The sequence below is a fragment of the Caloenas nicobarica genome, chromosome 1, assembly GCF_036013445.1.
Source record: "Caloenas nicobarica isolate bCalNic1 chromosome 1, bCalNic1.hap1, whole genome shotgun sequence".
Classification (NCBI taxonomy): Eukaryota; Metazoa; Chordata; class Aves; order Columbiformes; family Columbidae; genus Caloenas; species Caloenas nicobarica.
This window is the reverse complement of record NC_088245.1, coordinates 169,443,785-169,470,161: the sequence shown is the minus strand read 5'-3', so window position 1 is coordinate 169,470,161 and position 26,377 is coordinate 169,443,785. Positions and strand designations below refer to the sequence as shown.

At 35.9% G+C, this 26,377-nt stretch overlaps 1 protein-coding gene across 5 annotated transcripts in view; it reads right to left on the bottom strand.

Moving 5' to 3' along the window:
* Nucleotides 1–3,116: 3,116 nt before the first annotated feature.
* The window catches only part of RBM26 (RNA binding motif protein 26), a 57,584-nt gene continuing 34,323 nt past the window's right edge, over nucleotides 3,117–26,377 (bottom strand). For 2 of the 5 annotated variants that reach the window (XM_065638242.1, XM_065638258.1), the window contains exons 15-22: nucleotides 26,055–26,183; nucleotides 23,913–23,987; nucleotides 23,099–23,269; nucleotides 16,732–16,836; nucleotides 14,543–14,752; nucleotides 12,105–12,191; nucleotides 8,612–8,725; nucleotides 3,117–3,838 (exon numbers count right to left, since the gene is read on the bottom strand). In XM_065638242.1, the coding sequence (XP_065494314.1) occupies nucleotides 3,749–3,838; nucleotides 8,612–8,725; nucleotides 12,105–12,191; nucleotides 14,543–14,752; nucleotides 16,732–16,836; nucleotides 23,099–23,269; nucleotides 23,913–23,987; nucleotides 26,055–26,183 (981 nt within the window). In that variant the 3' untranslated portion in view covers nucleotides 3,117–3,748. The remainder of the gene's footprint in view (nucleotides 3,839–8,611; nucleotides 8,726–12,104; nucleotides 12,192–14,542; nucleotides 14,753–16,731; nucleotides 16,837–23,098; nucleotides 23,270–23,912; nucleotides 23,988–26,054; nucleotides 26,184–26,377) is intronic. The other 3 variants (XM_065638267.1, XM_065638250.1, XM_065638274.1) reach the window with 2 other exon arrangements.

The window sequence follows — 26,377 nt, the reverse complement described above, 5'->3', positions numbered from 1 at the left end:
ATTTATTTTTGGTGAGATATACTAGCTCACAGATTAGTAAAAAAAATACAGGGAACATCCAAAATCACTTCTTCGAGCCAAGCCAAATTCTTGTGCGTCTTTTTGTGCTTTTTTATGCTCATGAGACAACTGACAAATTATCCATTCCACCACAAAATATCTCAAATAAATGTACAGTTATTAGAAGTTATCCAAGAGCTGACAATAGTAAGGTTAAACAGTTTGGGGACCTCTCCAGAGTAGGAGAGTAGTCAACAACAAAATTAGATGTTTTAAATTAGGTACAATCATGCTACACTTTTCTCAGATACCTAAGTTACCTGGACAGTAGTTTTGACTGCTTTTCTAGCTAAGGAATAAAGACTGTTTTCAGAGTGTGGTTTAGAACAGAAACCTAATTTAAACTTCTGAAGTTATATAAATACTTTTCAATGGGTGGTTTTTCTATTTAGGAAATAGACCTGCTTAGACTTTGTTGCAAAATAAATCCTGTAACTCCGTGTTTCACTAATAAATAACTTGTGTTCACCTATGAATTTCCTGATTTGAAATAAGTGAGTTTTAAGAGAAGAAAAAATACAAATAGCCTGGGCCATAAGTAATGCTTCAAAGAGGTGTTCTTGTTACTTTACTATTTTGTAGACAGACTCTAATATAGTCTCAATTTCTGACTCACATTACTTGAATTTTTTTGTAGTTCAAATAAATGTGGTTTACTACAATATTGTTATTGAACTCCATGTAAGATCACATCTTACTCAAGCCCTTTAGCATCTAGCTGGAAAAGAAAATACCTGCTTAAATGTTTACCTTTTTAAGCTGTCCAGGGAAAACCAAGGTAACCCCACTCTTGGTGTTTCAGACTAGAAAAATCCATTTGCAGAACTGTTAAAAAAATACAATTATTTAGCTAATCGCAGTGGAGGAATACTTGGGAATGTATTCAGAAGGATGAACCAAGTAAAGAGGGAATGCAAGTCAGCAGGATGCTTGGTTTGCAGATTCAAACAAGGAAGGATGCTGCTCCAGGTGACAAGAGGTTTCACTGAAGGCGACGCTAATAAGGATCTGACTGAACTGAAATGAAAAGAGTTGGATCAGGTAGCAATAAAAAAAGGGAGAGCAGAGCTAGATAAGGAATACAAGGATAGAGCAAGCCAAGAAGCGATCAAATCAAGGAAGTCATTTGATAATGACAGAAATACGTACAGAATCCATTTAAGTGCACCTGGGACACTGTTCTCTTATGCTGAATGGCACACAATCACAGATTAGTTTTGACTGAAACAAGCATTTGAGTTTGTTTCTTTAAAGTGAGAGTAAACAAAGCCATTCTGATCCAGGTGGTTTTTAGTCATTCAGAGTGTCACAAGGTAACAGCAGGAAATAAAATACACACCAGTAAGAATTCCCCTCAACAGCTTTCATTGATGGAAGTTTGGGGAGGAAGGTGGTAAAAAGAATTTTAAAGGATTTCTTCCTCCTACAGGTAGTCCACAGTGCAAACACTTCTTAATAAATGAATCTTGCACGGATGCATTACCAGGCTGAAATCAATACAAGCAGGAAAACTTGCAATACCAATTTTTAAATTACACGATACAGCGATTTCAGATGATTCGTAAGAAGTGATCATGGAAAGAACACACTAATAGTTGTCATTAGCTTGTGTTGATTGACCGCAGTGACAAGGCAGGTTAGAGCACCAGACACAGGATGCCACGCGACCACCCGGAGGCAGCATCCGCAGCCTGTTCTTGTGCTGTACCTGTTCTGTAAGACAACACAAAGAAAACTTCCACCTCCCAGACTGTCAATCTGGCACCCTTCAGATGTACTACATTATTAAAAAAGAAAAGTAGGAAAGCTTGTATTTAATTCAGTGAACTAGAAACAGCTCATTCAGAGCATTAAATAAAAAGGTTCTTAAAACATTTTATTTTGCCTGAAATTTAGTGTGAAAGGAAATACATTTCCCAAACACAATTCCTTATGGCAAGATTTAGAACTTACTGTAACAAGCATGGCAGTCAATTGTGAAATTTCAATATGAAACTAAGACTATACAAAAATTTTAAGTGCATATTTTTGCAACAAGATATGCATATGCACAGGGATATAGGGAAAAACAAAAAGTAAAAAAACACCCCAAACAGGATCTAGGTCCCCAAAACCCCTCAAATAACTGAAGAGCACAGAACAAAAATCCTACAGCTGGAGCTCTTTTCTCTGGAATACTATTACTACTATTATTTCTACTTTCTTCCATTCCTACTTTGTAATTCTTTTTTTTCAAGAAAGGGCAGGGACATGACTTATAGAAGTTCTCCCTCACCTCCCCCTCAAAAAAAACCCCAAAACCACAGACTAAAGAAAATACACTGACAACTGAAGTATTATGTCTTGCATCTTTCTGGTGAGAGAGGTCTTTTACTGCGAAGGACCAGGCTGTTCCTCTTCCTAAGAGAAACTTCAGACCTCACGTAACAGAATGCCCTGTTAGAAAGAGCCAATTAAAGTACTTCTGTGGAACAGGAAATCTAGCAACACTTCATGTACACCCATTTTTAAATGATGAACATACGCTATAGTTTGAACTTGCTACTTTTGAAATAGAAAAATGTAATAATAGAAAGATAGGAATAAAAAAAGATGCATGTGTGGGTAGTTAGAAGTTTTTAGAATAATATCTACCAAATATTCTATTTCACCTTGTGTATTTTTCTAAATTACTTTTCAGTACTGCATATATTTTTGTGGGATCAAATTTTCTTCTACAGTTGCACAGTGCAGGAATACAGAATAAATCCCTTATTGTTGGAATATTATCCTACTATTTACCATTTGACTTAAATTAGTTTAAAATTCAAAAGCCATCCAAAAGCTTTTATGTAACAGAGTACACCTGTGTGTTAACGTAAACGAAATATTATTGAGATGTTTTTATATTAAATAACATTTTAGTATAAGTGATAGTGATTAGAGCTCCTTTTGTGAATATGGGGGTGGGGTTTGCCATTTGGAACGGTCTTTTTTCCTTTTTTTTTTTTTCTTTTTTTTTTTTTTTTTTTTTTTTTTCCATTACAAAGGACCATTGCCTTTGCCTTTTGGTTATTGCTTTTTTTTTCTTTTTTTTTTTTTTTCTTTTTTGAAGACCATTCCATTTCTTTATTTTTTAACATCTTAAAGTCATAAGGACTTATATGCAAAGCAGTCATACACTTTATCATTAAAACCCATAGGTAAAATACGTACACAAATCCAACAAAAGGCTAGTACATAGTAAAGCCTAAGCATACTACTATGCAATATTTTGAATACATAACTTGAGAGACTTCAGTTTAGTACTGTTATCTATTCATTTCTGAAAACATTCACAAAGATTTTAAATGCAAATTTTCATTCCGTATCTGGAATAGAACAAAAATTCTCTATGTTATAACAACTTTTGGTCATTTGTGTTTGACCAATTCGGTAAATTACAAAGAACCCAAAGAATTCTGTAACTTTCTGTAGAACTATGTAATAAAAACATTGCATATGTTCCTAGTATGATGTCTTTAGCAATCATTTACTGAAATGTAACTCAAACATTAATCTCTCAAAATGTATAACCGACCAGCTGCTTTTTAGTCTATATCCGAATCCAACTTCATCACAAAACAAATACAAAGATGCAGAAGTACATTAGGTAATACTAATGCAACACAAGTGCAGTTCAAGCACTGTCACTGATCAGTTGGTTGAATCATCTTCTCCATGAACGAGATTCATTATCTTCCTCCTCTTCATCATCATCCTGAAGCAGCGAGTCATCCACCAAAGATTCCTCCTGAAACTTCAAGAACAAAACATGATACTCATGTCAGAAAATGCTAAAGATCAAAAGGCAAAACACAGATCTCTGATCCTTGTGATTTAATAAAGAACAAATATATTTTTAATAGGTAAACAGTAATGCTTTCAAAAAAGCTGTGTGTGTATGTATTATATACATATATTAACAAATGGCAAATGAAACCTTTTCTTTTCTGTGGACTTCAAAATGACCAGGACATTTGCACCTCATACTAAAATAGCTGTTCTGATTCTTCAGCATATCATTCATGACCAAGCTGCAATGTTCCCATGAAACTTAAGATGCTACTCTGAAAATTAATGCCAGTTTTTCCACATTGAGAATTACTATGCCTGTTTTCATTCAAGAGTTTAATATACCTGTGCCACAGTATCGAAAAGGCTGAATCTGACAAATTTTGATTTTGACAGCTTAATCAAGCTTAAAACCAATATCAAGATCTAAAAGACTGGGACAGGGAGACAGCTATTTACAGAAATTCAGACAAAATATAATTCTGTATTTTCAATTGCTTTCAGTAACAACATAGTAACTCAGTACACTTCACAAAACCCTGAACATTTAAGGGCGACAGTTACAGGCTTCAGAGAGGTAAAGTTAAAAAAAAAAAAAAAAAAAAAAAAAGATAAACAGTGAGTTGTTTTAACTTTTGTCTACATATAAACATGGGGGTATAGATAAACTATCCCCTGCCTCAGAACTTTTTTGATGATTGCACCTATCACAGCAATTTCTGCATTAGTTAAATTGAAAGGACCGCAACACAAGGAAGTCTCTCCCCAGCAAAGTCTTCCAGCCTTTCAGTAACAGTCATGGCTTGTTCTTCTTGTCCCAGTAATTGTAAGGGGGTTGTTTTCTACAGAATTTCTACATTCTACAGGAGGTGTGAAGGTTGATTAGTGAAGTAAGGGAGCCTGCTGGTGAGATATGAGGTTCCAGGCTGAAGAAAGCCTAGAACTAAGCCTTCTCTCTTTCCAGTAGGCTGTTTTACAAGAGGGAGAAACTATCTTAATTACTTCTGCCTATGGAAAGTGCATTTTAAAAAGCAGCTCTGTCAACACCTGACCTGTCTGTCAATGTATGCTTGGGTACTCTAAGCCAGACTAAACCACAGAAGCTTTTCAAGGACTCAGCCTCTTCCCCTGGTGTCTAAGATGTCCAGCAGGCTAAAATATGTCAGTGCTGTCAAAAAGGAGGAGTCCTGGGCAGCGCACAATGGAGAACTTCAAGGTGCACAAGGCAAACTGGCAGGAGGGATGATGAAAAAGCCCAGAACAACTTCCATTTGGGGAACAACTATACGGACTTGGATTCTCCGGCCTGAAGAGAAAGTAACTGAAGGGAAGTATGACAGTAGTCCATATATAGTAAGTGTCCCAGAGAAAGTGAAGAGGGAATGATGGTTGGTTTTTTCGATGCAAAAGCAGGAGAACATAAAAATTAAACATGCAGGTGGCAGGTCCAATATAAAGTTACTTATCCCTGCTAGACATAGTTTAACAGTAGCATTCTCTGTTGCAGGACATTATAGACGCTATTCAGATTCAAAGAAACCAGACAAATTCATAAAATAAACATCTATGGAGTGCTTTCAACTACAAAGTTCCCATACCTCTGACTCAACAGGTCCCTGAACTATAAACTGCTGAAGATTAAAAGTTTCTCTACTTATACATCTTCTACTCTTCCTAAGCATCTGTTGTTGACTCAGTAGAGCCAACTCTTTTATTAGGCACCCAGGTGTAGAACATTAAGGCATCTAGGGAGATCAAGTGCTTTCATAATTAAGTGGCTACTCACCAGGGATTTTCTATAGCATTCAAGTCCTCATTTTTTCATAAACGTACTAGGAGCCCTATCTCATTATTAAAAATGTCACTCTGCTGAATTGACCTATCTCCCTTTTTTCTCCCTCTCCTGCCCCAAACACAAAGGTATTTAGTTTCACTCAATTCTAAAGTCTGGTATCCCTCTTTGGCACAGCATTCCTTAGCTGAACTAAAATGGCAGATGTGTAAAAATGAAGGAAACTTTATATTTACAATAGATACCATGAAAAGAACTTAAATACGCACCATGATGAATTGTAGGCTTACAGAAACTCAAGACATTATACATGTAAAAAGAATATATGAAATTCAGACCACTTACTGTAGGAATTTATCCCACCCCCAATCTAATCCTCCATAAGTACCAAATGTTGAACAATAAAACTATGTAAAAATTATTTTATGCAATTGGTTGAACTTCAGCGCATGAACACAAACTCTTGAACTCATCCATATGAGACCTAGGGATCATAACATTATACTTCAAATACTAACTTAACCAAATGCTAGAAGCAGTACAAAGCTCACAGAAAGAATGACCTTTAAATGCAAAATTTCCTAAGGATTATGGAATAAAATTCCCCATGTAAATAATTCTATTGAAGTTTAGGACTAATTCAGTTGTAGAAAATTCAAATAAAATCCAATCTCATTACAGAAAGAAGATAGGAGAGAGACATATATTTGGCTTGTTTTGAAAATGGGAAAAGGTCAGAGGTAAGTACATCAATCATGTTAAATTAAAAAAAAAAAAAAATCTGTAAACACTGGGCCAAGTAAGAATCCAGCAATACTATTAACAAAAATACAGGTAAACTAGTATTTTTGTATTACACATTTGGTATTGCAAAGATTTCGGCAAGCACATAAAAGCAATGAACAACCAGAATTTTTGATCCAAGATAAAATCCTATGCATTTCCACAAGAATAATTTGCTGAGGAACAACTGCAGAAACAGTCCAGGGACAAACAGTTAAATTAAAAATAAAATCAGATCTCAAGAAAAGGGTTAGAAAAATAAATGGTCACTAAAACCAAATATCTACAATAAAAGTAAACCTTCCAGTAAGGAAGTTATTCCTTAATATCAAAAATAAAGTTACTTCCCCTTTTTACTTAAGTTCTGAAAGTCTGGAGAGTTTTAGATGAGTCCATCGATTTATGCTCTGAAGATTCCCTAGTGTAGCCTCTTGTTCACTCACAGCTCACTACTGTCTGACAGTGCTTGAGGTTTGCGTATACAAGAGAAATGATACTTAGTAAAGTCAGAATGCACAAATGCCTAATATGAATACATAGTAGTGGAGGTAGCCTACCTGTTTTTGGCTGACATGATAAAAAGAAGTTAGCATTTTTGGAGACAGAAAGTGAATAGGCAAACTGGCTTTCTTCAGAAAAAAACCCAAATACAGAAAGTGAATACAACGAAGTGTAAAAAGAATAACCGATTTTGGTTATATCAAAACAACCCTGTGAAGCTGCTACTATGGTAGACCTGCCAAAATACAGGAAAAATATACAGACAAAATGCTATCACCGAGTAAGTCAAGGTGTACTTCAGCTATTCTATGGCAATTATGTATACACAGTTAACTGACGGCATCCTCTTATCATCCTCCCTTGAGATATTTATAAGCGTTGATGAGATCCCCTCTCAGTCTTCTCAAGGCTGAACAGACCCAGCTCTCTCAGCCTCTCCTCATAAGAAAGACACTCCACACCCCTAACCATCTTTGTAGTCTGCTGCTGGATTCCCTCCAGTAATTCCTTATACTTCTTAAACTGGGGAGCCCAGAACTGGACGCAGTACTCCAGATGCGGCCTCACTCCAGGATACCACTGGCCTTCTTGGTCACAAGGGCACATTGTTGACTCATGGTCAACATGTTGTCGACCAGAACTCCCAGGTCCTTCTTCACCAAGCTGCTTTCCAGCCTGTCAACCCCTAGCCTACACTGGTGCCTGGGGCTATTCTGCCCCAGGTGCAGGACCTTGCACTTGCCCTTGTTGAACTTCATCAGGTTCTTCTCTGCCCAGTCCTCCAGCCTGTCCAGGTGTCACCTTCTGGTGTGGCAGCCCTTCCCCTCAGTTTGGTATCATCTGCAAACTTGCCGAGGGTGCACTTAGTCTCTTCATCCAGGTCACTGATGAACAGGATGAACAGGACTGGACCCTGGGGAACCCCACTACAGACTCTGCACCGTTGATCACAACCCTCTGAGCTCTGCCATCCAGCCAGTTCTCAATCCATCTCACTGTGCACTTGTTCAACTTGCACTTCCTGAGCTGAAGTAGATTACTTGGCTTTTTCCCCAAGTGACATTTGTTTTTCCAGAATTCACAAACATCGGTATTTTGAGCGTAATGAGTTAAATGCCTCAAGAAATGCTGCCCCACTACTCCTGCATTATCCAATTAAGGTTATTCAGACAAGGCTTTAATATCTTTCATGCACCGTGATGAAGACTAACACTCAGCAGCTGTACTTTAGATGCCAGAATGAAGTTAGGAAATATTCCTTCACCTGTATCCTCCAAGCCATCTCTCTCTATAAAGGAAAATTAGATTCTGAAATTTGATTCTCTAAGAAATAAATGCCTAGATTATACAAAAACTCATATTTTGGAAAAAATCCTCAATCTCTCTCATGCAAATTCAAACCCACCCCTTCAATTTTCTAGGTATATCCTCTAGAGTTTTTTGGTGTGTAAGAAATGAAACATTTCTGCAAGGAAAAGTAAAGTATCTGGACTTTCAACAGCTTAGGAAACAAGATGTATTTGTAGATAAATCCACTTTCTTAATCCAAAACATGAGTTAGATTCAAAAACAGAAGTATGAATCAACAGATCTTTTTATATTGAAAATGCTACAGTATTTTATCTTAAAAAAATGAAAGAAAAAAAGAAAAAGCAAGCTTACTTCTTCTTCTTCAGGTTCAGCTTCTTCTGTTTCAACAGCTGACATACTAGCAACAGGTTTGTTCCATGCCAACTTTAACTCTTGTCCTTTAAAACGAGATCCATGAATTGCAGCCTAAAACAAGTTTAAACATTTTAGTTATATATTTCTTTGTCAGGGGAAAAATTAACTTTGGTAATACTTAAATGCCAGAAATAAACCAGCAGCCTGCTTTCTCAAAAGAACATCCAAGGTGTAACATGTTCATGCTGAGTTATTGTTAATAGGTTAAAACAAAACTTCATTCACTGCGCAGGGAATTCACAACTCCTTTCAGGAAAATGATCAAAATACATTCAGAAGAAAATAAGGTTTGAAAACCATAAGTCATTTGGTGATGTGGGTAACATACTGAACCAACACCTTCCTGGTTTTTCATATTATCTTGATGGGTTCTTCACCTTTCAAAGATGGACACAAACCTGTTAATGCATGCCTTACTGGAAGAAGACATCCCACAAATACAAATGATTTAATATATTAAAAAAAAAAAAAAAAAAAAAAAAATCACCCAAACAACTAAAAGCCCCTTTGTGATTACAACTTAATCTACTGGAAAACACTCCACTTCCTGTAAAGCCGTGGTAATTGAAATGTAAAAATTTTTAACTTATGGGATATTCATGCCTAAGTACCAGCTGCATTAAGTGACTGCTTTGGAAATAGTATGTTCAAATTAAAGTAACATGAATGAGCATAAATCAGCGTTAGCAACATTCCGAAATAACCGTCACGGTCACAAAAGATTTATAGTACAATCTGAAAGCACAGCATAATGTGAAATGTAGAAACAATTACATGTTCAATGACATCTGAACATGAATTGTGTGATATTAAAGTCCCCAGGTATAAATTTTAAATCTGTACATATAAATTTATGATAAATTTAAAAGATTCTATGCTTATTAAAATGCAGCTCAGGAGCTTTTTGTCCATGGTCTCATCACAATGTCACACAACTAGAATTTTTAAAAGTACTTATACCTGACATTTAGGTCCAGAAACAACTTGTAATCTTTGGAAGAAATTACTACTACATCAAACCGCAACATTTTACAATAGGGAATCTTCCTCTTCCTTCCAGGCTAGAACATATATGGTCATAAAGCCTAGGCCTATTTTCATTTAAGAAGGTAAAATATTAGCTGCATTTACCTCACAATTGGCCTCAACAGAGGTTTTTAATGACTACCTTCAACAACTTCTCCAATTGCCAGCCTTAAAGTCTGCTTTAGTAGTAAACACAGAAATTCCAGTGGAAATACATTTAATATATAAGAAAAAGGAAATAAGGAAAATACGGATTTTACTATATTGGATCAAACACAGTTTTCATAAGATTTCAATTTAAAAATGAAGATGCAATTAGACATAAAGTCATTTGACAATTAAAACTTTTAATGATAACTACAATGTGGACACTTCATACATCAATCACAAATTCTGACCCAGCTAAAACATCCCCACTTTCCAGAGCATATTCTGAACTTCACCTTGAATACAGGTTGAAAACTCTACCTATTTGAGAGTGATCAAGGAAAAACATACTGCTTTCCAAATGCAGTGAAATGCATCATAAAAAAGGAAAAAAAAAAAAAGAACAAAAACCCAAGCACATAATGTTGACTTCAACCTTTCCACCAAACACATCTCCCTTCTCCTGCTGCCACATCTTTTTTCATTCTCTACACAACTTTCTTTTTCAGGTGCTTCCTATCTCTACACTTCTATGTTTGGTTCCAAAATAGTACCATTCCCTGCTTTTTAGGTGTAGAAATTTAGCTAAGGCTGAAAAGATTCTCCATGCCAATTTTTAGGCAAAACCAGTTATAACAGTAAAAACTGTATTTTGCTGATAAACAAGTATCTGCAGTAAGATACTGTCAAGATCCTTGTTGTGAATCATACTGCACCTGGGAAAACGAAAGACTTTATTTGGACAGTCCATAAAAAACAATTATTGTTCTAGGTGAACTGTTTTTCTTTTCAGGGAAGCAGAAGTTTCTCTCAATACTTAGAATATTTCTTATGTAAACAACATCAAAGAATATGAAGCTGCAAAATGAAGTGCCCGATGTCAGGAAGCACCCAAATTAAAATTTCAATCTTATTTCAGTCAATTTCTGAGTATATGAATTATGACAGCTTTCATCTGCCAGCAGATATTTCTTATTCTCCACCGAACTTTTGTTCACTGTTGAACTGCGTTCCTTCAATACAGTTGTACAGTATTGTTTTTCACTATCTGTTAGTACATACTACGTATGTTAATTATACTTCTTTTTTTTTTACAGAACAGTTACAAATCTCCATAGAGTTAGTGCTCATCATTGCTACATCTAAGAGTTTCATAAACAAAATTTCTATGCTTCCATAAAACACCTTTGGCATGTGCATCAAATTGTTTCTTAAAATACGTAACAACCATCAATGATACTGTAAGCGCTTAAAACTATTGTCCCCATCGGCTTATTTTGCATTGTAAATATTAGTATTTCTGTCACTTAGGTTACTGGTGTCTCAAAATAAAGCATACAAAAGAGTCTGGCCAGGTATGAAAACTATGTTCAAGTAAACTCCACAAGATTAACTTTGTGCAAAACCAGAAACTTTGTGCAAAATATAAATATAAAACAAAATCTTTCCATACAACCATACTGTAAATATGAATCCATTCTTTCAGGAGTCCCTATTATTTTCAGTTTACTCCTTCCCAAAAGTGATGCAAGGATTTTAGAGAAAACAAAATCATCTGCAGAACAACTGTGTTTGTTATTTTGCACAGATCCATATGGTACCTACACCATGGACTGAATAAGGCAGGAGTCCTGCTGAGCCAAATGTATAAAGTCCTAATGATCCACATATAAGGATGCTCAATTACAACATACCTTAACTCTGGATTTTAGTCTTTAAAAGTTACTTCTATAATTCTACACTTCCGTAATTTCCTAAAATTCTAAGAAATATGCTAAAAAAAAGGGGAAAAAAAAGGGAGGAAGAAAAAAAGCAAATCCCATCAAATCACATTTACACTATCACAGGTTTTCAAGCAAAGGTAAATCCAGCTGATCCCAAACAAAATACACAGGCTCATTCTGCAGGATACCAGTGAAATTTCAGGAAGACTGTGAAGGTAACAAGTCTTCAGGTAGAAAACAACCAGTAATTAAATAAAGATAAACCAAGACAACCAGCTATCAATTCCCATGTGTTTCTCTTCATTTCTCTTTTATATCCTGCATTTGAATTTGCTATAAACATCCTCATTTCCCAAGGATTTCAGTAATACGCTGTTCTGACAGATTTAATCTAGAATTAAACTTTTGTGTCAGACTTATTTTAAAATATTTTTAAATACTTAGCAGTATTAAATTTAATCACATATAGAAGTATACTGTAACTAGAAAGAAGTTCAATGGTGCAGAGTATTTTCAACAAAGACTATACTCACAGCTTCAGCTTCTGCTCTTGTCTTAAAGGTAATCACCGCATGGAGAGAAGAGTCATCTATCTGGCAATCTTCAATTTCACCATATTGCTTTTAATAAATAAAAAAAAAGCTTAGTGAAATCGTTCTCAACCTCTAAAAATGCTATCCTAAATCAAATGCCCTCAAAAATAAGATAAAATTAGAACAGTGTACCTTTCACACCCTTAATGCCAATCAGAGTATTTGTCTTTGCAAAGAATAGTTACTTTGACATCCATTTCTAAAATACAAAAGTGCTGTAGTGTCTGGACCTCCTGATTGTAAACATACAGGTATGAAGCAAAATTACGACAAAAAAAAGAGATTCTTCTGCTTCAATACTTCTCTCTTCAGCAGAAAAAAGGGATCTTGAGATGATTCAGTTAGTTTATTAGGAAACTCTTTCACAAAAAGAGTTGTGGGGTAGAGCAGGGATGGTAGAAAAAGTTTCAAAATTTGATTTAAGCATCTTAAGAACCTGAGCCATCTATTTCTGTAATGGCCTTCATGGTATTGCTACCTTTAATGCTGCCAGCACTGTAAGCTGCAGTGCCCAACAGATCTGTACAGGTGGAGCGCACTTCTGATGTGCAGAGAGTTGTGAGATCATATCACAGAAATATAGCTCTGTGCAAATCCATGCAATTTGGATCAAGTTTAAAACAGGAAATGCACAACCTGTAAAATGAAACAATTAACATTTTTTCTCAGTGTTACACTACTAACACTGTGAATAGAACTGTATACGTAAACACTACTAAGGTGGGGGTTTTTGGTTAATATTTTTGTTTGTTAAATTTAGTAAGTTTAATTCTCCCTGCAACAGAACCGAAGTATAAGAAAACGCTAAGTTACGACCATAAACTGACACCACACAGCAACCTTTTAACAGTGGCTGATTCTCCATCTTCATTTTTATATTCTTTGCAGTCAGTAAGAGAAATACATAATGAAATCAAAAACGTGAAAGGTGACTCATAAAGCAGACTAAACCACAACAGAATGCTGTAGCTTAAAAATAAGATTTTTCTTATACTCATCATTGAAACTGGGCTGAGAAATGCCCTGTGGTTGACTAAGTGGATGGTATTGCTTCATTTTAAAGTTCTGTTCCTAGTTTTACACCAGAAATTCGTGAAGTCACTGAGCAAATGTTCAGTCCATCATGCATCTCTATAGAAAGTACTTTTGTTCCCCTTAAATACACACACATATACATATATGTAGGTATGCAGAAATATTCAGTATGGCATTAATCTCTACAGAAAGTAATTTGGTCCCCCTCATGGGTATAATGGTTCCCTTTTTGTTCCTCTGTATAGGTATGATGCAGTGTATTTAAGGGGAATGAAATATATACGTACATTTATGTATGTGTGTGTATATATATATAGCTCCTGGAAACACACCTTAAAAAAAATAGTATAATAGTAGCATTTTTTTTGTTTGTTCATTTGGGTTTTTTTGGTTGGTTGGGTTTTTTTTTTTGTTTATCTGTTTCGGTTTGGTTTTTAAGTTTTAAAAAGGAGAAGCAGGTTCTTTTTGGCCTACTTGCATGGCTGCCAGACAGGAAATATTAAGTACATTGACTGGAGTAGAATTTATCGGACTTACTGGCTCTTGGACTTCTACCTTCACAGAAGACGACTGCAATTAAATATTGAAAGAAAAAAACAACGGGGGACGACAGACGAAGATTCACACAATTTACCCCACTATATATTCCTACCACTCATTTTACAAAATAAACAAATTTCTTTTTATTATAATGGAGGATAAGGGTTTTTATGAATTTATGCTGATTTCTTACTTCATTATATTTGCAAATAAAAATTTGCTAAAAAAATGTCAGTTTATCATTTTTTAGACCAAAACCAGAAAAAAAGTATAAAAAGATCTGACTTCTTAAGCTAAAACAGATGAAGAGACAGAAACCTTTGACTGTCCTGCCAAGATCTGCATACGGTTGCACAATTCTCATCTTGATTCTTAAATTCAGAAAGTCAGGCAAAGGTACTGAAAATCCTCAGTGAAAATTTTCATTAAGCACATTTCAGTGAAGATAAACAGACTTTAGGCACTGAAAGTTTGGGCAGTGAATCAGACTTTTTTCTCACCATCCTTTCAGTTATCTTTCTATATCTAATAATTTGTAACCATTTTACATATATGCTGAAAAAAGTCATTGCTTTATATTCCCAATTTCCTTTCTTTTTAATAAAAAAAACCCCACAAGCCTTGTAAATGCTATGTGGTTACTTTTCTAACTAGTTGAACCAATGGTGTAATTTGTTACACCTTTTTCTGATGTATCCTCCTTTTCCATGAACAGGTTCATTCCTAAATAATGTTTCCAGATGAATTATATCAAGAGAAAACAAGAAGAATGTCATCCAAAGAACAAAAAAATTGCCACATACCGCAAAATGAGGAAGAAGATCTTCTCTATCACTTTCTGTAAATGCAGAGATTTCTAATGCCCTAGGTCGATGATCCACAACTGCATGCACAGGAACTCCTCTGCCTCTACCCCGGCCTCGTATTCCTCTACCTCTGCTACGTGATGCACCCCGACCTCTTGCATGAACCCCTCTACCACGAACTGAAGAAAGAATCCCTCGTTTGGCAGCCTAAGATGTTTATACATAACATATTGACATATTAAAATTCATAATCTAGATATTTAGACAAAATTAACAAACGCATATTTTGATGTTCCCTACAAACACATCCCCAAACAAGCCTCAGAAAGAGCAGCTTACAGGTCTTAAAATAACAAAAGGCGAGCACGTTAATAACATTAAAAAGCTAATACTGTTACTTATTAACAAATCAAAAATAGGATGGAAATAGGAAAGAACCAGGTATTAAAAGCAGATAGCAAAAGAGCCCTTATCTGTGAGGATAATTCCTCATAGGAGAAAGGAACTGCAGCACAACATTTGAAATTTCATTAACAAATTTTCTTGATGTGGTGACTAACTACTCAATTTGTCTCTTTATCCATCTCTTAATTTGTCTCTCAGTGTCCAGCCAAGACTTTCATTCTGACCAGAACTAATGCAGCATAGTAGACTTTGGCCACAGAATTGTGAGGTATGAAACAGAGGCTCTACCGAGCACTTCCAAGGACAAAGTACTCACTAAAAATCTGGCTCTATGTACTCGCTAATTTCCATTCCCATAATACCTGTATAGCCTTTCTAAAGAACTGGCATGAACTCTCCAAGAAAAGTCAAAAGGCCAATGACAGTATCTGTGACAGCCATTTGAAAAACAATTTGCAAAAGTTAATTTTAAGTTTCAAAAAAGCACTTTCAAGGATTTAATTACAATGTTTATCACAAGAAAAAAAAAAACAACTTTTCAAATCCAAATAGATCTCATGTAGGAATCAAACGTTAAATGAAATCACCAGAACGTTTTTGACATATCCTACAGTGTTTACAACTCAAGCAGTGATATGACTACTTAAGTGCATGCCAGTGATATGACCCACGAGGAGATCTATCTGTTATGGCTTTATTGATGAAATTATTCAGATAATTTTATAACAGTATATGGTTCACTTTTTATTTTTTTGTAAAGATAATATTGCAGGGTTTTTTGTTGTTGTTTCATTAAAAAAAAAAAATAGTTAAATGAATAATCCAGAAAGTTACAGATTATGCCGACTCAACAATGAAACTGTATACTGTTTGGGTTTTCTCACAGTAAAATCAAGGCTTGTTACCTTGGGCTTGGCTTATTAATAAACCTATTTTCACAACTACCAAAGCTGTGTAACAACTTCCTTTTAAAGTAAGATTTTAATGCAACTTAGCCGTACGTATGTGCACTGTGTTCATATGTAGTTATACATAAGACATGACCAAACTTCATTAAGACAAGAAGGATTTAAGCGACACAGCAGCCTGCTCAACAGTAAAAAGAGATAAGATTATCATGCAATTAAGTAGATATTACACAATCATATAAGCAAGACAGTGCAATATAACACAGAATAACACCCACAGCATTCAGAATTTCTCAAAATAAGAGAGATAGGAAGAATCTTGCACAGCCTTCTGAATTTTTTTAAAAGCAAGTACATTAAGAAAAAAGTGTGGTTCTATACATTGAACACTTCTTGAAACATTGTATTCGCTTTTGGTAAATCCTCTTCTGGAAATCAATGCTGCAATACTACTACTTTTGGCGCTTCAGCCTTTTTGGTTAATTTCACTAAGAGTACACCTAAGAATAAATGATCAAGCAGCATGTTGCTAACTCTTCTGTATCAAACATAACACCACCTACAGGCAACAATTTAAAAACATGCCACAGTGTCAAGGAATTACTACTACCACAAATGTATAGAATGTCACATCATTTTAAGAGTTACAGAATTTAAATAGATTAACAATCAAAATTAGAGACAATATTATTTCTCTACCTCAGTGGAATTCAGAAATTGACTTTTAAAAATATTGCTAAATGCCTCCATGTATATGCAACTTAATATTGCACTCTGAAAGAAAATAGTTTATGATACAACACATAAGCTAATAAACATGTATGAAAACATTTGATTAAAAGGTAATTGCTACAAAAGAGGAGACAAACATACTTCCAGCTGTAGCTCTGTATATTTTCGTCTTAATTCAGTAACTTCTTCCCCAGCTTGCATCTTCTTGTATAAATCCAGTTCAGTATCTAGTAACTCTTTCTGCATCTAAGAAATTGTTATGGTAAATTATTAGTTGCACAGTTCACGTTCTCTACTGAGGAAACAATTTTCCAATAAAACCCAAGAATCTACTGCTACGCTCCTATCAGGAAGCTATTTCAGAAATACACAGAGACTTAAAGTTTGCCTCCAGGGAAGGCAGAAATCTGCCGCAGCACCTCTACCTCAAAAATAGATCCCTGGAAACTCTAAGAAAAAGGAATTTGAAAACTAAAAGCTGTAGTGGAATTTTAAATTTAACCAAGTTGTGGCTTATTAATTCAGATCACAGCTGCAACTTTGCAGGTATACTGCTTACTATGCTAGGTTTCCACCTTCATAAAAAAAACCAAACACAAGCTTAGGAGGCTCTTGGCAAAATGAAACTTCCATGTGTAGTAGTATGTTTCTGAGCTTGGTGATGTCAAACCTTTTAGACTAACACACAGCCAAAGCCAATGGGATTTTTCCTAAACTAGAGATACACAAGACAGAAAATGCAAAATTATACGGTAGTGATGATAAAAAAGTATTCTACAAAAAATGCAGTACAATTATGAATGAATACAAAAATCTACAATCAGTAATGAGAAAAAGCATCTATCACAATTTCATAATGGAAAAAGCACAAATGGTAGTTCTGTTCAGACCATGGTAGAAAAAACACAGTTAACAAAGACCTCTGCTAACAAAAGGTTGGTCTCTGATGCACCCGGAGGTGCCTTCCAGCACATAGTTAAAAAACCTGTTAGAAACAACTAGAAAATTCAAAATAGATATGAAACTGAAAGGTGACTGAGCCCAAATTTAGACATGCTCATTGCAACCACTGACGTGCAGGTGCTGGTACAGGTGCAGGAAAGGGCTTTATGTGACCATAAAAATTTTATTTGAAGTTCTGTTCCAAATTGGAAGATTTTTTTTTTTAATGTTCCAGTGACATCACAAATGAAGGATAAAATTATAGATGATTGTGAAACAGTTTTATATTTACACCCGTTGATTCAAAATCACAGCATGTAATGTATTCAAAGGCTGGTTGTCAAGAGATGAAGGTTTCGCAGTTGTGACAGTTGGAAACCAAGTATCACCACTGAATGATAAAGAAGGGGGTTTTTTTGTTTGTTTGTTTTCCTGGAAGCTTTAAAAGAAAAAAAGCTGGATTATTCAACTGGCAACTTCAATCTGACCTCCTTTCAGTCCCATTTTCTGATTAGCTACAGCAACCACAGAAAAAAATCCATTATCTCCAGTATAATGTTTTTCAACGCTTTCAAAATTGGAAACACTGTTTCTCTCAAATCCCACTGTGTTGCAACACATAATGACATCGCAAAACAACCACTTCTGAAGTTTAATAATGACCAGCAGTTAGAACTCACAAAGCAGCCAGTGACACTGGTGTCGTAAAGAAAGTCTCTAGACTTTTGAGGTTTATTTCTAGCGTTCTTAATGAAGACTTCTCTTTTACAGAGCTGTGCCAGGTCTCAAGAAGAAAATACTTCCTTCAAGATACATCAAGAGGCAGCAAAGGTTTCTACACTCAGGGAGGAAGCATATTTTGTAATCTGTATGAACTGAACAAGACAAAAATAGGTAAAGATAATGGCACAGTCACATTGGCCTCATCTTCAAGGGTCTTCTGAGCTGCCCAGGTTTTCAAAGCTAAGAAAATGTAGGAGAACCTAGAGCAAAGTCTTTCAGAAAACTGTCAAAGTTGGAAACTTTAACTGAAGGATGTTAATTTCCCACTTTCACAAAGGTCAGATGGAACTGATTGTTTTCTCTTTTTCGAATACTAACAAAACAGTGCTCACACATTATGCACAATCTCCCTGAGAGGAAAGCTATCAATAAAATCAACTTTTCTACAGTTTGAATATTTTGTCCATTATTAAGTGGGTTTGCAAAAAATATTTCTTCACTTTTCATATTACAAAGGAAATGGAAAACCAGCTCATTTAACTTCATTATAACTGTAATTCAAATTAGCATATTGTCTCACTCTGCTAAGTAAAAAAAACAATCGCACAAGGAAGTGGTGAACCAGGTTGCCAAGCAAAGGGTGATCTGGGCAGAAGAGATCTCAAGATCAACAAAACTGGGTTGAAGGGGAACCAACCTCAAGCATACATATACCAATCCACATAAATGAGGGAGGGCCTACAGAACAGTATCACAGGGGAAAATCTCCTTTATTTTCTGGGAAATCAGTGCCTCTCTGAAGATCCTGTACACTAATACTCACAACACGTGAAAAAAGGAGAGGAAGTAGATGTCTGTGTGCAGTTACAGGGCTACAATCTAACTGAGACTACAGAAACACTGCAGGAAAACTCACACGACTGGAACGCTGCAGTGGACAGATACGGTCTCTCACAGAGGGACAAGCCAGGATGGCGAGGAGCAGGAGTTGTCCTTTATGTGACGGTGCAGTAGGAATGCATGGAGCTCTGCCTGTGGACGGATTATGAGCCAGTTGAAAGTTTATGAGTGAGAATCAAGACGGCAGAGCAACACGGGTGATGCTGCAGTGGGCGTGTACTGCACACTGCCTGATCAGGTAAAACAAGTAGGGGAGGCCCTCTTTAGACAACTGGAAGAAGCCTCCTGTTTGAAGACCCTGGGCCTGGATATCTGCTGGAAAGGCAAGATGGTTTTCAAGAATCACATCCTCCAAGTTCCAGAGCACGCAGGAAATAAAGCAAAAGTGGCAGGAGGCCTGCGTGGATGAACAAGCAGCACCTAACAGAACTTAAATCCAAATACAACGTGTACAAAAGATGGAAGCAGGGTCAGATCACAGAAGAAATACAGAGAAACTGTCTGAGCACGCAGGCACTGGTTTGGAAAGCCAAAGCCCATCTAGAATTGAATCTGGCAAGGGAAGGGAGGTGAGGAATAAGAAGAAAGGCTTCTGCAGGTCTATCAGCTGCAAGAGGAATACTAAAATGTGAAAACTGCTGAATGTGAAAAAGGGGACCTGGCAACAAAGGACACAGAAACAGTCGAGGCACTCAATACCTCCTGTTCCTTAGTCTTTACTGGTAAGACTTGCCTTTGGCAACTCCTGATCCTGAGACCAGTGGAAAAGCCTGGAGTAAACAAGCCTTACCTTTGTCAGAAGAAAATCAAGTTAGGAAACATTTAAACAAATTGGACATACACAGATACCTGGAACCCAACAGGATGCAAACGTAAGTACTGAGGGAGTTTGTTGATGTCATTGGAAAGCCAATCTCAACTATCTTTGAAAGGTCATGGCATTTGGGGGAGGTTCTTTGGGCCTGAAAAAAAGCATATGTCACTCCGATCTTCAAGAAGGGCAAGGAAATCTGGGAAACTACATTCTGGTCAGCCTCACCACAGTCCCTGGGAGGATGAAGTAGCAAATAATCTTGGAAAACATTTCCCAGCATTCTAAGAACAAGAAGGTGATCTGGGAAAGGAGAAATCATGCTTGACCTTAACAGCCATCTACAATGAGGTGACTGGCTTGGTGGACAAGAACAGAGTAGTGGAAGTTGTTTACCTTGACTTCAGTAAGGCTTTCAATACTGCCACACACAACATCCTCACAGCCAGAACGGTGAAGTGCTGACTAGACAGATAGTGAGACTGACTGAAAACTGCCTGAACTGCTAGGTTCGAAGGTTCTGATCAGTGACAGAAGCCCAGCTGAAGACCAGTCACTACTGGTGTATCCCAGCAGTCAAAACTGTTTAACATCTTCATTAGTGATCTGGATGGTAACACAGAGTGGGCCCTCTTTAAGTATGTGGATAATACAAAATTCGGAGAAGTGGCTGCTACACTAGCTGGTTGCATTTCCATTCAGAAAGATCTTGACATGCTGGAGAAACAGGGCAGGAGGAATCTCCTACATTTCAACAATGGGAAATGCCAAGTCCTACATCTGGGGAAGAATAACCGCAGCCAACAGTACAGGTTGGGGGCTGCCCAAATGAAGAGGACCTGGGGTGTCCTGGTAGCAGAGAAGAAGCTGAACATGAGCCAGGAATGTGTCCTTGTGACAAAGAAGGCTGACAGCCTCCTGGGCTGCGTTAGGAAGCACACCACCAGCAGGCTGAGGGAGGTGATCCTCTACTCTGCAGTGGTGAGGCCACATACAGAGTGCTGTGTCCAGTTCCAGCCTCCCCAGCACAAGAGAAATACAGTGGAGAGAGTCCAGAGAAAGGTCACAAAGATCATTAAGGGAGTGGAGCATCTACTATATGAGCAGAGGCTGAGTTGGGATGGTTCGACTCCAGGATGAGAAGGTGGTGGGGGGACAAGACCTCGTTCATGTGTTTAAATTCCCAGTGTGGATTAGTAAAGAGGATATCCAGACTCTCCGTAGCGGCGCCTGGTGATGGAACAGGACAATCCCCAAAGATTGTCAACCCCAATCCTTTTGAGCAACTTCGTGTTATCAGCCTATTTTCTTGTCCACTCTAAGAATGTACTGGACCACTCTCAGGATAAAATAACTGTCATTGGTTAAAATGCTGCATTTACTATTTTCTAGTCAAGAATTTACCAAGTTTTCATGATGCAACTTGCTTCTTTATTTCTATGGGTCTGGATTCTTTCCCTTGCATGTGATGAAACCCACAACCAACCATTATTCTTTGATTGAAACGATTATAAACTATTCTTCCTGTTCAAATTTATGAAGCACAGTACACCACCAGTAGAAGAGTATTTTTCAAAAACATGAGGTTTTATCAAATGCAGCTTGGAGAATATTGCCAGTTTCTAGGACTTTCACAGTTTAAATTCACTCTACAGGTAGGTAACTTCATTCAAACCTCTCAGAAACATTTTCTTATCAAACAACATCTACTCTCTTTCAAAAACATTAAATAAAAAACCAAAAAAACCAAAAACCAAATCTTCTCTCATCTCCAAAAAAAAGAGGAATTTGATCTTATTATAGCCATGTCTGAATCTTTTTTTTTTTCCTATTACCATTAGTTCCCCCTCTAAAACACAGTAGAGTATTCCAAAGAAACTAAATTTGTTTTAAGGAGTATAAAGTGACCTCCAGAAATTATAATTTATATCCATTTTGGGGATAAAAATACACTGCTTCAACTTTTTCCTGACTGATGAACAATGTAAGAAGTTACAGTGAGTACACACAGCTCATTTCAGTATTTCTTTTTGATATTTCTTTTCAAAACTGTACATCACTGTAATTTACACTGCACTTACTTTAAATGCCTATATTTCTATGTAAAATAAAGCAGTAGAAATGCTGTTTCAAACTGAAAACTAATGATTCATTCAAAGTAAATCTGGGTTGTAATGTTACACCAGCTTTTTAAAACACCATCCTCAACATTAGAAGACTAAGCATTCTGAAGATGTAATAACTGAATGAAAACAGCAAGACAAGTACAAGACTTTTTGTCTTCTACTGGAAAATACACTGCACAAACATCTACCCCTTTGTTAGTATGCACTTCCTGACTTGACAAAGCAAGAAAATCTTGTAATGTATTTAAAAGAACACATTAATTTCTTAAAATGTTATTTCTCAAAGTCTCACTGAATTCCTAATTTCCTTGTAACCTGCTTAGGAATATGTACTTCTAGAAAAAGCAAAATACTGCATTTTAAAAATGTAATATAATTGTGTATTTGAGCAGTTAGGAAACTGGTTTTAGCCAAATACTAACCAGAATGACAGCAAAAGAAGGGAACTCCTATCACAGGTACAACCCAAACATGGGTAGACAGATTAAAGGAAAACTGACCAGTATGGTCTTCAATCTAAAAGGCTTAATTAAAATATTGAAATATTTCAGTGACATAAAAAAACCCAGAGAATTATGCACCAGTGGTTGACTAGTTTCATGAAGCAGTTTCTTTTGTGCATTAAGCCTGACCAGACAATATCTGTGTTGCATAATGATAATCTTTTTGAAGAAATACTATTTTCATTATTTCTATTAAAAAGTTAAGAAAGCAATAGACTATACACAAAAGATCAGATAAGGCAACAGAAATAATCATGAGATTTTGGGGCTTTTTTGATTTGATGTAATATCTGTGTAATCGTGGATAAACCTTTTAGACGACAGCATGGTTTTAAAATTAATTATGCTCCTTTAAAAAGAAGGCAAAACCAATCTCACTTCAAAAACAACTTCGAAATTAAACCAGTATGTTTCTAAAAACTGCTGATGTAGCTGCATATTTTTTTCTGCTGACAAAAGCATGTAAATTCATTTCATTAAAAAGCTGACCAAAACTTGAGTACCTGAGTCTTAGTTTTCATGCTTTTTAAAGGAGCCCCTCCTCCTGGTGATACACCTTTTAATTCATCCTTTAACTTGGTAATGCTATTAGTCAAAATTTCCAGTGTTTTCATGATTTCTGCTTTGTCTTCTGACTTCATGGCTTTATTCTTCTCCAGCTTTGAAATCAGCATCTGTCCAATTAAAAAAAAAATAAATATAGAATAAATCTTTCTACCTCACAACTACTATTAGAGATCTGTTTTCCAGTACTCAATACAGCTAATGGAAAAACAGAATATTGTATTTCTTTTACTGTGCTCTTCAAAGTCAACATATAGGGCTTTTAACAGCTTATATTAAAATTTTTGTCTGATTCTCTAATTCATTTGCTAATGAGCATTTCATATCTCCATTTCATTTGGACAAATATGCTCAACATAGTTAAATTATTTCAAAATTTTTATTCAACTTAAATGACATTTTGGCCTTTTTCTCCTCCTAAGCCTAAATGCAGTCAAGCACACCTTTCTACATTAATCTCTCCTGCTCTTGCCAAGTAGAACTCTCACGCTTCTACTTCTCCCAAAAAACATACGCATATGGCACCCAAATTAGGAAATTTTAACTAAAATTGCACAAGCTTGTAGCTTAAGTGAACTAACAAGACAAGTTAGATTAAAACTCTAAACTTAAAATAATGTAACGATACCATTCTAAGCAAATGCTTATTTTATAGGTCAGTTTTGTAGCTCATGCTTACAAATTCTGAAATATTTTAGAGAATTGATTTGAGATTTTTAAACCGAATTACAAACTTTAATGCTAACATTTTACCTTTTGTGTTTCAATGTGCTTCTCTAAGATTTCTTGCTTCTTTTTTCTCACATCTTGTTGAAGTCGTAATGCTTCCTAGAAGCATAAAAAAAATTACAGAAAGTTTCTAGATTTTGAAAAATAATGCCAGAAGAAAAATATACTATACATGACAACTATAAAGTAGTAACTTACAATAACAAGGAAGACATTTGTAACAGAAACTCAAGGTACTAATAGGCAATATTTCAAATTATATTTTGGAAAATAATGTATCAACAAATTAGTGAAGGATCTAATGATCTTTCTTAGTTAGATCTGTGCTGGGAAGAATTCATTATTACTTACGTACAAAGTAACCCTTTACACAACTCCACTGAAGGCTGAGAGGTAATATAATACACTACCACAAGTGGTACAACACACAAGAGTCATGTGTAAGGACAGTATCTTGAAAGCAACTTTAAATGAAGTCCACCAATTAAAACACATTCACCAGTACAGTTATAAGCAAATAGAAAATATATTCTATTTTGTAAAATTAAAATATTACCCAAAGAAAACCATCCCTCCTGCATCTGACTGCTATAACTTGGAAGTGACAAGTACTACCACTCAAGCTGCTAAACACAGAACCTTGACATTGCAATGGGAAAATTAAAATGAATTGAAACTGATAAGTATGTGACACATTGCACTCAAAAGGTGAAGCAGGAGGAGATGCCACACCTGCTGTGCTCAGTTCCCACTAATGCTCCTTGAGAGAAAGCAATTGCTTCTTGCTCTCAGATACGGAGTGCTTAAGTCTTAGATAGCAGGATACTTGCAGAAAACAACTGAGAGCTTTGATACCAACATATTTAATGGGATAAAAGAGAAGAAGCAGAAGGTGATTTTGCACCTCTAGATCACCAATCAACTGGGATCAGACTGCACGTGGATTACCTTATAGAAAGGGTGCAAATGCAAAACAGACGTAAAAAAGAAAGAGTAATACGGTTTCTTTATGTCTTCCCAAATACTGACAAATTCTGCTGCATGAAATGTTAGTTTTGCAATACAGTGAGCAATCATTTTTCTGAAGGGAAAGGGAAAATAAGACAAGTGGAAGAATGCTAAGAAAAACTAGGGAGACAGGAGGAAAGAAGGGAATGAGTCCCAAAAATCATGTTTTTCCAAAAGGACTAGCATATTGTAATAGAAATCTCTGAAGAGAGGAAAGAGCACAAGAGTACATGAAAGAAGAGCCAATCTTCTCTCAAAAAACCCCTACAGCTGTTACAATGAGTCAATAATTTCATTACAAGCTTTTTGCCATTTCACAGGCACTTAGCATCTTAACTTGAAAGGTAAAGGCTCTAATTCTGAAAAACATGTTTTAGGGGACACATACGAAATGAAATCCCAAAATTAGAAGTGATTTCTTTAAAGTCTGGATCAATCCCACAACTGACATGCAGCTATAAACTCCTATTTCAAATTATGTTAGGCACTAGTTACTGAAGTTTACCAATGGGCTAAAATTTTTGTTTAATGGTTATACTGATTTCAATACTTATGTTTGAATCTAACTTAGTATTGAACTCTTAATTTGTGGTTCAAAACCAGTAAGATAAACACTGTCCTATATTTAGTTTTTCTAAATGATAAGAATAAACCTGAAAAAGGAGCTTTACCAGGCTTTTTGAAAATTCTAAGCAAGCAGAACTATATTTTGGAAAAAATAAAATGCAGGATCATACAGTTCTCAGTTCTCTCGAGTGAAGAAATAATTTTGGTCACAAGTACAAAACACAGTGAGAATAAAGGCCAGTTTAATGAAAATAAAGGTCAGTTCCAGAAAGGCTTAAGAGAGAAGAATAGTGACTATATTATACTTCCTTCTCACTCACAACAGACAATTCATGCCTCAACATGGAGATTCTGCTTCCAAGTAAGAGTGTTTCACGTTTTGAACTTCTAGAGAGTTTTAAACCTGCTTACACTGCCTGAGCATACACTGAAAAAATAAAAAACAATGCTGAATTTTCTGTCTTTGAAAGGAATTTAATCTTGTAACTAATTTCATCCGTGCTCTTGAGATGAATATACCTAGTGCACTATCTCTAGTGGTCACAAGTTCCCAATCTAGGTCCATTTCATAAAGAAGTATATTTAATTTACCTGTTTTTTCTTCTGTGCTTCATTAGAGTCTAGCACGGAAGTGGAAACAACAGGCAAAGATTTCTGTGCTGCCTTCAAAGCAGCAGGGTTGTACACAGTTTTTGTCAAGCCAGTAGAAGTGGATAAAACCTATAGGAGGAAATTGTTTTATTTTTTTTGCCAGTGAATTTCAATCTAAAAAAAAAAAAGTGAGTGCTTAAAAATATATAAGCGTCTTTTCTTTTGTATGTTTTGATAATATGGAATATAAAAAAAATGGTGTAACCATTATATGTGGAGTTGCTGAAGTTAAACAGTTTTTAAAGAGGCAGCTTCATATCAGA